The sequence below is a fragment of the Sapajus apella genome, unplaced genomic scaffold (assembly GCF_009761245.1).
Source record: "Sapajus apella isolate SASKATOON/1434 unplaced genomic scaffold, GSC_monkey_1.0 scaffold43, whole genome shotgun sequence".
Taxonomy (NCBI): Eukaryota; Metazoa; Chordata; class Mammalia; order Primates; family Cebidae; genus Sapajus; species Sapajus apella.
The window spans coordinates 18,951,401-18,964,746 of record NW_022436983.1 but is presented as its reverse complement, the minus strand read 5'-3'; the positions used below and the strand labels follow the sequence as shown (position 1 = coordinate 18,964,746).

The window sequence follows — 13,346 nt, the reverse complement described above, 5'->3', positions numbered from 1 at the left end:
ACCTGTAGTCCCAGCCACCCAGGAGGCTGAGGTGGGAGGATCGCTTGAGCTGGAAGGGTGAGGCCACAGTGAGCCACTGCACTCCGCCTGGAAGATGGAGCAAGACCCTGTCTAAAAAACAGACAAACAAACAAAAAAACCCCCAAAAACAAGGCACCAAAGATGCTGTGCCTCCAATGTGGTTATTTCAGACTGTCTCTCATGGGCATGACCTCATTTCCAGAGTAGATTCCAGCTTTTTCGCTTAGCCCTTGAGGGAGTGCTATTCCCCAGATCTGGTCACAACTTTCTCTTCTCACCTTGTCTGTTTCTTACACAAGCTTCCTTCTTACCACACCTTTGCTCACTCTCTTCTGCTTGAGAGAGCCTTTCCCATCTTCCCCTGCTCTCTAGTTCCAAGCTAAAGGAGCACTTTCTTCTCAGAACTCCTGTGGTCTTTTATCTGCCTCTCTTTTATGACAGTTGAACTTGCAGCTGCTTCATTGTCATGTGAGTGACATGTGTCTTGTGGCCCCAGCAGTAGGTCTTCCATGTGTATACCTCAGCAACAAGCCATGGGGAAGGTCAGGGTCCAAGGCTAAGCAGAGCTCATCCCCCTTCACTCTGGCTGAACAGCCCACTGACATTAGGAGATCAGCTTCTTTTTCAAAAGAGTTTTGGTTTTTTTTTGTCTCTGCTGAAGAGAAACAAAATAAAGACATTATCTGTAGTAGAAAGAAAATAATTTATTATCTTTCAAAGTTAAATAGAATGTTGGGATTATTGAGACCAGACAGTGGCAGCTGACAACAAGGATACTGTGTGTTGTAATAATTGTTCTGCTTGTGACTCTGAGCAGCTCACTTAATCTCTCTGGACTTTGGTGTCCTCCCTGGTAAAGCAGGTGTATGTACTGGGAGAAGGGGAAGACAATTGTGGGGAGGCTTCACAGAAATGCTCTCTTAGGTCTCTTCTTACTCAGACATGCTTTGACTGGAACTCCCAAATCTCTCCCAGAGCATCTTAAAGAAAGTAGAATAATTTAATCATTAACATGTGGACCCCAGACTCAGTGTATGCATTTGGATGCTTTTGGTTGCAGCCAATAGAAATCTAACTTCAGTTGGTTTAAACAAGAAAGGGAACTTCTTTGTAACTAGATTAATCGACTCATGTAACTAGAAAGTCTAGGAGTGGGTTAGGTTTCAAGTATGGTCTAATCTGTGGATTTTTTTTTTTTTTTTTTTTGAGACGGAGTTTCACTCTTGTTACCCAGGCTGGAGTGCAATGGCGCGATCTCGGCTCACTGCAACCTCCGCCTCCTGGGTTCAGGCAATTCTCCTGCCTCAGCCTCCTGAGTAGCTGGATTACAGGCACGCGCCATCATGCCCAGCTAATGTTTTGTATTTTTAGTAGAGACAGGGTTTCACCATGTTGACCAGGATGGTCTCAATCTCCTGACCTCGTGATCCACCCACCTCAGCCCCCCAAAGTGCTGGGATTACAGGCTTGAGCCACCACGCCCGGCAAATCTGTGGATTCTTAATGTCTTCACAAATGGGACTCTGTTTCTCTGTGATTCTCCCAGTTTTGCCATCCACCATGGGTATCTTCATCCTCAAGGTAGCAAAAATGGCTGCAGTGGTTCAAAGCCACTTGACAGATAACATCTACACATCACACTGGTTTAAAACAAGGAAGAACCTTTCTCCCTTCAACCATCAAACCAAAGTCCCAGGCGTTACTCCTAGTGGACCAACCTAATGCCATATGCCCACTCTTCATCCAAATACTGACCAGAGAATAAGGACTGATTGACTCCAGTTAATGAAGGCTCAACCCTGGAGGTAAAGGAGGGGTCATCCCCATCTAAATCACAAGGCAAGGGATACTGGGAAGTTTGACATTCTCATGTTACAGCCACATTGCCCATGATCGAATTCTGGCTCTGCTTGCCTGTGGTGTTCTTGAGTAAATTGCCTTTGTCAAGCATCTGTTTCCTTGTCTGTAAAATGAGATAATAATACATGTCTCAGAGGACTGTTGTAAGAATTAAATTAAATAATATATGAAAAGCACTAAGTAAGTGTGCTGGCACACAGTAAGTGTGATGATGATGGTGGTGTTGGAGATGATGAAATTGAAGAGGGATAGGGGAGCACTGGCCCAATTTAGGAAGCAGCTGAGCCGTAGGAATGTTTTCTAGTCAGGAGCATGCACAGCTGTCACGCTGAAAGCTTCTATTTGATCTACTGCTCACATCATACTTTTCCATATCTCTGCTTTTTTTCCTCTGAGGTTTTTTCTATAAGTGCTCTCTTCCTCCTCTGCCTCTCAATTTCCCCATCTGTAAAGGCCCAGCACAAGTGCCATCCTATATTCAATAGTTTAAAGCTGGGTGTGGTGGCTCTTACCTGTAATCCCAGTTACTTAGGAGGCTGAGGCAGGATTGTGTGAACCCAGGAGTTTGACACCAGCCTAGGCAACATAGCCAGACGAACCCTGTCCCTCAAAAAATAAAACAGTTTTAAGAAAAAGCTTAAGTCATTGACTTTGCATATGTATAACTGACTCTCCCCCTGAGCAGGACCAGTAATGGTTAAGAACTCAGTTTCTGGATTAGGCAGAACTGGGTTTGCCACCTGGTAACTTGGGAAAGTTATTGAACCTCTCTATGCCTTAGTTTTCTCATCTGTAAAACAGGGTCTTTTTTTTTTTTTTTTTTTTTAAGACAGGGTCTTGTCACCCAGGCTGGAGTGCAGTGCACTGCAACCTCTGCCTCCCAGGTTCAAGTGATTTTCCTGCCTTAGCTTCCCAAGTAGCTTAGGACTATAGGCGTCCACCACCACACCCGGCTAATTTTTGTATTTTTAGTAGAGACAGGGTTTTGCCATGTTGGCCAGGCCTGTCTTGAACTCCTGACATTAGGTGATCCGCCTGCCTTGGCCTCCCAAAATACAGGCCTGAGCCACCCCACCCACACAAAACAGTGTCTTCATAGTATTTACCTCAGGCCAAGCGCGGTGGCTCACGCCTATAATCCCAGCGCTTCAGGAGGCCGAGGTGGGCAGACCACAAGGTCAGGAGATCGAGACCATCCTGGCCAACATGGTGAAACCCCGTCTCTACTAAAAAAAAAAAAAAAAATTGGCCGGGCACGGTGGCATGTGCCTGTAATCCCAGCTACTTGGGAGGCTGAGGCAGGAGAATCACTTGAACCCGAGAGGCCAAGGTTACGGTGAGCTGAGATCATGCCACTGCACTCCAGCCTGGCGACAGAGTGAGACTCCATCTCAAAAAAAAAAAAAAAGTACCTACCTCAGAGAGTTGTTAAGAGAATGAAATGATGTAATATATATAATGTCTATAAAGAGGTCAGTACAGTGCTAACTGTAAATAATGGATCTTTGTGGTTACTATTAGCCTCAGGAGAGCAAGTGTGACAGTCTCTGCAGCATTGCTGCTATGCTGCGCACATAGTAGCTGCTGGATAAACATTTGTTAATGGGCTGGGAGGAGTATGATGGCTCTCTGTCCTCTTCACAGCCATCTCCTCACCCCAGCAAAATGAATAAAAACCCCCTAACCTTGGAAAAAGCAATGTAGCAAAGTCGAAGGTGCAAGATGTAATGAGTGACTGGCAGGGGGGATGGGGTGCTAAGGAAGGGTGGACAGGGTGGCAGATGACACTTATCAGCAACAGGAAGCCGAGAGGAAACCAGCAAGAGGCTGTTCTGTGTTCCGCCATCCAGCCAGCAAGTTCAGCTCCACCAAGTCATTTGATTCACCTGGTGATGAAATGGGGGTCAACCAGTCTGTGGACTTTCCGCCTGTCACAGGACCGCATCTCGTAGGCTGTGGGGATGTGATGGAGGGTCAGAATCTCCAGGTAAGTGATCCCAGCTCCCTTCCGTCTGTACTGCTTCAGCTGGCACTGTGACTTACTGATTACAAGTCTCATTCTGCACTCTCATGGGGGGAAACTGAGTTAGAGTGGGTCTGGATTTGGTTATTAAGCCTCCAGGTCTGTGTTCTCTGAGCTTTTTCGTCCCCTTTCCAAATATTAGAAATATCCCAATAGACAGAGATAATGGGTTCATTTTCCATCTAGGAGGAAAGGGGAAGTGGCTCTAGTTTCAAAGACAGCTCGCAGATCCTCTCACCTTTCTTGAGGGCAGATGCCTGATCTTGGAAGTTTCGATCTTATCATAATCTGAGTGTATGAGAGGAAGAGCCATGGGCATGTGCCTTTGGCCTTAGATCCCTGACCTGGGTAGGAGGACAACTTCCTTTTCTCTCTCCTGCCTTGATCTGTTTTCCCCTCCATCTTTGACTTCTGGGCTTGTCCTCTATTAGGTCCTAGGACTTTTTAATTAACTAACATATATATGATATATAACAACATATATACTTATATATATATATAGTAGAGACAGGGTCTTGCTATGTTGCCCAGGCTGATGTCTAACTCCTGGCCTCAAGTGACCCTCCTACCTCGGCTTCCCAAAGTGCTGGGATTACAGGCGTGAGCCACTGTGCCTGGCTCAGTTCCTAGGTCTTTCTCTGCTAGCCCTTATACTTCCTGTCTCCCTTGAGAGGCACACACTTCCTAGTAACCCCTCATCTACTCCCATGTAAAATGAGTGTGTTGTTGCTTCCCAAGGGCCATCCTAGTGGTGACCTGGATGAGCTACCAGTGCCACCCTGTTCAGCACAAGGACTAATCTCTAACTCCTGGGGCTCCTTCAGGCCTAGGCTCAGTTTGAGGACTAATCTCTACCTCCTGGGGCTCCTCCAGGCCTAGGCTCAGTTTGAGGACTAATCTCTAACTCCTGGGGCTCCTCCAGGCCTAGGCTCAGTTTGAGGACTAATCTCCAACTCCTGGGGCTCCTCCAGGCCTAGGCTCAGTTAGCGGACTAATCTTTAACTCCTGGGGCTCCTCCAGGCCTAGGCTTAGTTTGAGGACTAATCTCTTAACTCCTGGGGCTCCTCCAGGCCTAGGCTCAGTTAGCGAACTAATCTGCAACTCCTGGGGCTCCTCCAGGCCTAGGCTCAGTTAGCGGACTAATCTTTAACTCCTGGGGTTCCTCCAGGCCTAGGCTTAGGGCCAGATTTAAATCTTAATTGTCCCAAGCACTCAAATATTTTTGGTGCCCTCTCCCACAATATAATTCAAAATACAGTTGTCTATTTGAGATAACATAAGCTTTACATGTATGCGAAAAATCAAATTGCTTCTTTCCGGATTTCTGAATGTAAAATTCAGGTATGCTAATTGAACCTCAAGTTTCACTGTTTTGCTGGTGCCCCAAACACCTGCTGAGTGTGTCTGTTAAGAAATCTAGCCCCGGCTCCTTACTCTGAGCAGCTGCTCTCTTCTTTCCTACAGGGGAGCTTCTTTCGACTCTTCTACCCCTGCCAAGAGGCAGAGGAGACCATGGAGCAACCTCTGTGGATTCCCCGCTATGAGTACTGCACTGGCCTGGCCGAGTACCTGAAGTTTAATAAGCGTTGGGGCGGCTTGCTGTTCAACCTGGCTGTGGGTAAGGGTTGGCCTGACCTCCGCATGCTTTCCCAGTTGTTTGGTTATGTTCCTGGGAGATCCCCAGGTGGACACAGTACCTTACAGCTTGCAGTGTCCAGCCTTTTGTAAGGGGTATCCATTAGCCAGTGAGGTGTGGAGAGTTGGGGGAGAATTACATATGTAAGAGCTTTGGTGATTGAGTTAGACTTTCCTGGATTCAAATCCAGAGTTTATAATTTACTAGCCACGGGTTTTGGGCTAGTTACTAAACCTGTCTGAATACCTGCCTTTGCGGGTTTGTAGTACAGGATGTATGTGAAGCCTTTAGTGCAGTGCTTGGGACATAGAATGTGTTCCATAAATGGCACTGATTGCTCATTTATTCAGCATGTTTTAATTCCCACTCTGTGCCAGCTATTGTGTGTATTAAAGAAAGGTTCTTAACTATCAAGAAGCATAGTCTCCTGCAGTTTTCCCTCCAGTCACCCCTCTTCTGAGTAGGGTAACACTGAGCCCTGTACTTCCCCCAAAGGCCTCACACCTAGGAATTCCACCCATTGCCTTGGCAACTCAGCAGTTTACCCTAGAGTTGTTCAGTACTGCCCCTTCGGACTTAGCTTTCCATTTTTTTTTTTCTTGGATACAGAGTCTTGCTCTTGTCACCCAGGCTGGAGTGCAATGGCACGATCTCGGCTCACTGCAACCTCTACCTCCTGGGTTTAAGCAGTTCTGCCTCAGCCTCCCGAGTAGCTGGGATTCCAGGCGTCTGCCACCACGCCCAGCTAATTTTTGTATTTTTAGTAGAGTTGGGGTTTCACCATGTTTGCTAGGCTGGTCTCAAACTCCTGACCTCGTGATCCACCTCGTGATCCACCTCAGCCTCCCAAAGTGCTGGGAATACATGTGTGAGCCACCGTGCCCGGCCTAGCTTCCCATTTTCTATTGTACTCACTCTTCATAGGTAAGAAAGGGAGAAAAAAATAGGTGATTGACTGCCCCAAGTTGTTCAGGGGCCCATAGTGGTTCTCCAGAAGGGAGAAACACATGTCCCCACCCATACCTATATTCGGGCTGCCCTTGGTATAACAGCTTTGGGGCAGCCAGAGATTCTATAGCCCATGTCTCTGCTAGGATCTTGTCGCCTGCCTGTTAGCTGGAATGGCCCCTTTAAGACAAAGGACTCTGGATACCCCTTGATCATCTTCTCCCACGGCCTAGGAGCCTTCAGGTAAGAGCGTCTTTCCCCTGGACCTTGCCATACTTCTTGCCTGGTGACAGCTGCTGAGTCTTAGCTTATTCTCAAAGGGCAAAAAAACAGACATTTCCATCTGCTAGCTCTCTTATCTCCCATCTGCTTCCTCCTGTAGCAATGGGTTCACCTTCTCCGGAAGGCTTTTTTCAAGTCCTTTTAACTTTGTGTAGCCTTTCAGCAGCCTTTGTATGCTTTACTTCTCATGATCCAGCATTTATGTAAATATACACTTTCAGCTTTCTTCCTGTGTAACAGCCCAGAAATGCTAGAAGGAGCATGAGCTTTGTGATCAGCGTGTCATTTATTTATTTATTTTAATTTAATTTTTTTCAGACAGGGTTTTGCTCTATTGCCCAGGCTGGAGTGCAGTGGTGTGATCACAGCTCACTGCAGCCTCAACCTCCTGGTCTCAATCGATCCTCCTGCCTCAGCCACCAAGTAGCTGGCATGTACCACCATACCTGGCTATTTTTTTGCAGAGATGAGGTCTCAGTGTATTGCCCACACTGATCTCAAATTCCTGAGCTCAAGCCATCCTCCCGCCTCAGCCTCCCAAAAGTGCTAAGATTATAGGTGTGAGCCATCGTGTCCCACCAAGAGTCATTTATTCAACATGAGGGTCCATTCTGCGTGTGGCACTGGCATAGTGGCAAATAAAATAGACTTGCTCCCTGTACTTGTGGAGCCAGCAGCCTAACCTGCAAATCTCAGCCATATCCCTTGTGCTCTGTGTGAGCCTGGGAAGGTTGTTTAATTCTCTGAACTTAGATTCCATCATCTGTCAAAGACGAATGCCGCTCTCACAGGGCGGTTTGTGAGGATTCCGTTCAATTGACACCTACTAGGTGCACACCCACGTCAGTTCTCCTCTCATGTTCTCTACATGGAGGGATATGGTGAGGTGAACTGTAAGATCTCCTTTACCAGACTTGGGAAACTTTGGCCTAAATTTCATTATTCATTTAGAATTCTTCCATGAATTCTGATTTCTTCACCTTGGTGTGTTATATAAATAACAGTAGTACATGTGTTCCTATTTAAGCTTGTGAATGTTCTCTCTGGTCATCCATCAACATGTATGTCTAGTTTATGTCCCAGAAAGTTGCACATCTCAAAGGCATCTGTTTTTGCCTCCCAGCCCCCAAACCATTGTCCACACTGTAGCCAGAGAGATCTATTTTAAAACGAGATATGATCTTGTCATTCCAGCACCTGAAGCAGTACCCAGCATATAATGGGTACTCAGTAAGTATTTGTTGAGTGAATGAATGAATGTCTCTTCTTACTTGAAGTTTTTTTTTTGGTTTTTTTTTTTTTTTTGAGACGGAGTTTCAGTCTTGTTACCCAGGCTGGAGTGCAATGGCGCGATCTCGGCTCACCGCAACCTCCGCCTCCTGGGTTCAGGCAATTCTCCTGCCTCAGCCTCCTGAGTAGCTGGGATTACAGGCACGTGCCACCATGCCCAGCTGATTTTTTTGTATTTTTAGTAGAGACGGGGTTTCACCATGTTGACCAGGATGGTCTCGATCTCTTGACCTCGTGATCCACCCGCCTCGGCCTCCCAAAGTGCTGGGATTACAGGCGTGAGCCACCACGCCCGGCCCTTACTTAAAGTTTTTAACAGGTCTTTGAACTTAATTCAGTTCTTCTCATGGTCTTACCTTGATTCAGGTCCAAGACAAAGTTTCCAGGCTCATTCCTTGCTATTTGCCCCACCGTAGCTCTCCAGACAAATTGGTCTTTTTGCCTGGACTACTAACCATTCTGCTCTTCTCTTCCTCTTCCCCCTCTTCCTCTTTTCCTCCTAATTTCGGTTGACCTTCAAGATCTTAGTTTGGATGTCATTGTCCTAGGGACACCCATCCTGACAATTAACCTATTATATTAATTTTTCCAGAATGTGCTTTCATAAGACAATCTATACTTCTCAGCATTTAACATAATTGTAATAAATAAATTACTCGTATAATTATTCTGTAATGCCTGTCTTCTTCACTGTATTGTAAGCTCTTGAAGGCAGAGACCACATCTGTCTTCTATTGCTCCAGTACCTAGGACAGTGCCTGGAAAGTAGTTGTTTACCAATAAGTATTTATTGAATGAATACAAGGGCTGTGTGTGCGCTAGGTTCTCATTCATTCAGCAGACATCTGTGGAGCACCTGTTCTGTGCCAGCCCCTTGGCATGAGAGGAAGGTGGGACATACCAAGATTAACAAATCAAGGAAGTCGCATCTGCTAGAGGAGCAGGAACATAGACTCTCATAACTGTAGCCCACGGCAGGAAGTGAAGAATAAACATGGAGATAAGGTTAGAGAGGCAGTTAGATGGTTTTTGATGCTGTTTTCTTTTTTTTTTTTTTTGAGACGGAGTTTCGCTCTTGATGCCCAGGCTGGAGTGCAATGGCATGATCTCAGCTCTGCAACCTCCACCTCCTGAGTTCAGGCTGTTCTCCTGCCTCAGCCTCCTGAGTAGCTGGGTGGCGAATTCCCGACCTCAGGTGATCCGCCCACCTCGGCCTCCCAAAGTGCTGGGATTATACGCATGAGCCACTGTACCTGGCCTTGTGCTGTTTCTTGTTCAATAAATTGAGTACCTGCTGTGTGCCAGGGCTGGGCATTCAGTAGTGAAGAAGAGAGAGTTCCTGCCTTTGGGAAGATTATAGTCTAGCAGGGAAAAGAAGCAAAGAAACATTTTCCTCCTAGGCCAACAGGTATTTATGGAGAGAGCAGGTGAGCACATGACTTTGGAGGTGGTCCTTTTGGTCTAAGAGTCTGTATTGAGACTTCACACTTCATTAGACTTGGGCAAGTCAGTTATAAATATTCTTCATTAACCAGAGTGAAATTCCAAGGAAAAAGGAAAGGAGGATAAGGGACATTGTTTACCCTCATTGCATCTGTGGTTAATTCAGGCTCTGAAATCCTTCCCATGGGTCATGGCCCTATGGTTTCCTATCCTAGGGAGGAATATGTGCAGTTAAATACCTAACCATTCTCAGTGTACCATCGTCTCATTTGGTTCCCACATAGCCCTGTGAGGTGGACAGGCAGGGATGCCCATTTTTCAGCTGGGCAGACAGACTCTGGAAGGCAGACTTGCCCAAAGTTACACAGTTTGAACTGGGAAGGGTTTGGAAATCTCTCTGGCTCTAAAGTCCAGTTCACTGCCTTCCTTGGAAAAGTGGGAGAAAGTAAAAAGGAACTTAAGAACCTGACCTCCCTGTATCAGTTAGAAATTGGGCAAGTTGTATTTAACAGAAAACCCCCAAATAATAGTGACTTCAATATAGCAATGTTTATTTCTCTCCCAAGTGAAAGGAAGCCAGAGGTAGACAGTTAAGGTTGATATGGTAGTTCCACAAGATGGCTGCTAGCAGAGCATGTTTGGAATGAGGGTGAAGGCTGGGCTGTTCTTTTGATCCCTTTTCCTTGTTCCTTTTTGAATCTCCAGGACTTTGTATTCAGCCTTCTGCATGGAGCTGGCCTCACGTGGCTTTGTGGTTGCTGTGCCAGAGCACAGGTGAGGGATGAGCCACCATGGATTGGGTGCCTACAGTGAGCTAAGATATAGACTAGTCCCCTATCAATGTACTATTTCTAATCCTCTTGACAACCATGCAAGCCAGGATTATACACCTTTTCAAGAAGAGAAAACCAAGGTTCAAAGATGTTAAATAATTTCCCAAAAGTGACACACCGAGTTGAAATTCAAACCCAATTCTATCTCTAAAATCTATATTTTTTCCACTTTCCTATTTATCTCCCAGATTTCCTTCCCTGCTAGCCAAAGGGTGATATATAGAGGCTCTTGGACGAAAGGGAGGAGTTGGTAAAGGGGAAAATAAACTCAAGAATGTTTTCTGGTTTCTCTCTGATAATGTGTGTATTTCAGGGACCGGTCAGCAGCAACCACCTATTTCTGCAAGCAGGCCCCAGAAGAGAACCAGCCCACCAGTGAATCGCTGGAGGAGGAGTGGATCCCTTTCCGTCGAGTTGAGGAAGGGGAGAAGGAATTTCATATTCGGAATCCCCAGGTAAGTTTGTGCCAGTTGGGGAGGAAGAGTTAGTGAGCCTGTCCTCTGTCTATTATATTTGATAGCAAGACTTTTAGTTAACCCTCTCTTGAAATCTCAGTCATAGTGGGTCTGAGTTTGCCACATCAATGGAAATACATAGGATATTAATCAGGACTCCTGCAACTGCTGTGACTTACTTAGAAATCTAAGACTTACTTAGGCAAAAAAGGAAATTGATAGCTCATATAGGTAGACTATAGGAAGAGCAGAACAATTGGAACCAGATTCAAATGCCATCAGGGTTTGTTCTTCATCCTCATTTCTTTTGATCCCTTTGGTTGGTGGGTCTTATCTTCAAACTGGCTTACTTTCTAAGGTTAGAACCATGGGGTTTTTTTGTTTGTTTGTTTTTGTTTTTTTTTTTTCTGAGACAAGTCTGGCTCTGTCACCCAAGCTGCTGGAGTGCAGTGGCATGATCATGGCTCACTGCAGTCTCAATCTCCTGGGCTCACGAGCTCTTCCTACCTCAGCGTCCCTAGTAGCTGAGACTACAGGCATGCACCACTATGCCCAGCTACTTTATTTTATTTTATTTTTTTTTGAGACAGAGTCTCACTCTGTCACCCAGGCTAGAATGCAGTGGCACCAACATGGCTCACAGCAACCTCAACCTCCTAGGCTCAAGTGATTCTCCCACCTCAGCCTCCTGAGTAGCTGGGACTACAGACACACACCACCACACAACTTTTTTTTTTTAGCAGAGATGGGGTCTTGCTATGTTGCACAGGCTGGTCTCAGACTCCTGAGCTCAAGCAATCCTCTCACTGTGGCCTCCCAAAATGCTGGGGTTACAGGTGTGAGCCATGGCATCCCGTCAGAACCACAGCTCTTGACAGCTCTGAGCTTGTGTATGTTCATGTTATCTATGAGAACAGGGCTGTGTTTGAGTTGCTCCCTCAGTCCCCTACCTTGGTGCAAAACTGCAGTTTGAAAAATCCTGGAGAGGGATTCCAGGCCTGGGGAGAAGTAACAAAATGAGACCTTCCAATCAGAAATGCATTGTTAGAATGGGAGTGGGAAGGGTGTCCTCAAAGGGCAGGGTTAACAAAAGAAGGAAGGGGGGTAAGTGCTTGGGAGACAAAAACAATAGATGTGTGATGTGAATGGACAAGTGGAATCCTGTACTAGATTGCTAATAACAGCGTTCTTAATTCCTTTTGTTTTTAAAATGCTTTCATATACATCATCTCATTGGATCTTTCTGACAGCCCTATAGTTAGGTAGGTGGAGTTGGAACAACAGGGCTGTGTATGTTATGTTGTTAGGCAGTGCTTATGTGAGCTGCAAGGTAGCTGAGCCTTTCTCAGGACGTGGCACCCAAGGTACTTGCTAAGGTGTGGGTGGGCAAACTCCTATGTATTCTTCCTTGGCTCTGTACATGAGTGAGATTTTCGCTGGACGGTTGTGGAGTGTTCCATTTCCCACTGGGACTGTCTCTGTTGCAGGTGCATCAGCGGGTAAGCGAGTGTTTACGGGTGTTGAAGATCCTGCAAGAGGTCACTGCTGGGCAGGCTGTCTTTAACATCTTGCCTGGTGGCTTGGATCTGATGACTTTGAAGGTATGGAAGCAATTGGTATGACCTAGAGCCCAGTATTCAGGGCTTTCTTGGTTACAAGTAATAGAAACCTAACTAGGTAGTGTAAACCGAAAGAGAATTGATTGGCTCATATAACTACCAAGAAGACCAAAGGCCAACTTGAGGCCAGTGTAGTTAGCCCCAGTGTCTCGGACATTATCATCAAAGCCTTGGCACTCTTCTCTCCCCTCTCCTGCCTCAGTTTCTCTGTGTATATGTGGGTTTCTCACCAGACTCTGTCCTTTAGGCAAGAAAGATGGTTGCTAGCAGTTGAAGCCTGTGTATCAATTTACAGCTCCAGGTTTAAAAAGAAAAGAGACTGTCTTAGCTTCCACTAATCTGGGAAAGCTGTGACACCATATGGGTCCCATGCCCCTCTGCACCAGTCCCTGTGTCAGAGGGAGAAGGTGTTCAGATTGGCCTGCCTAAGTTACAGTCCCACTTCTGGGTCAGGTGATTGACCACCACAGGACCAGGTGGATAGCAGGGAGAGGGTTCAGGCTACTGAGCAGCAAACAACCGGTGTCCACTGCAGGTTCAGTCCTCCCTTTGAGGGAATCCCACAAACCCTTCCAGGAAGGTATGAAACCACCCTGGACATGGAATTTGGTGCTTATGAAGGTACATTCTTCATGCCCCACCCCCACCCAATCTTTTTTCTCCATAATTTCAAAAGTCATTCAGGCTGTATTCAGAGAACCAAGAAATCACACAAAAACATGAAGAAAAATGAAACAACCTTTTTCAATATTTTTATATTTGTCCTTCCAATTATTTTTAAATGTATTAATGTGTGTATTTTTTTACACAATTATGTTATCATTTAATACAAGCTGTTTTGTGCCCTTATTTTCATTTAGCAAAACAGTATGAGTATCTTCTTTCTTATGCCAATTAATATTTTTCTTTTTTTCCTTTTTTTTTTTTTTTTTTTTT

At 45.7% G+C, this 13,346-nt stretch overlaps 1 protein-coding gene across 6 annotated transcripts in view; it reads left to right on the top strand.

The window, feature by feature from the left end:
- PAFAH2 (platelet activating factor acetylhydrolase 2) overlaps nt 1-13,346 on the top strand; it is a 43,404-nt gene that overhangs the window by 9,402 nt on the left and 20,656 nt on the right. For all 6 annotated transcript variants that reach the window (XR_004275887.1, XR_004275886.1, XM_032300903.1 and 3 more), the window contains exons 2-7: nt 3,732-3,868; nt 5,369-5,522; nt 6,635-6,731; nt 10,209-10,277; nt 10,650-10,791; nt 12,279-12,392. Coding sequence is in view for 4 of the 6 variants with exons in the window: in XM_032300903.1 (XP_032156794.1) it covers nt 3,779-3,868; nt 5,369-5,522; nt 6,635-6,731; nt 10,209-10,277; nt 10,650-10,791; nt 12,279-12,392 (666 nt within the window). In the remaining 2 variants the exon portion in view is untranslated. The remainder of the gene's footprint in view (nt 1-3,731; nt 3,869-5,368; nt 5,523-6,634; nt 6,732-10,208; nt 10,278-10,649; nt 10,792-12,278; nt 12,393-13,346) is intronic.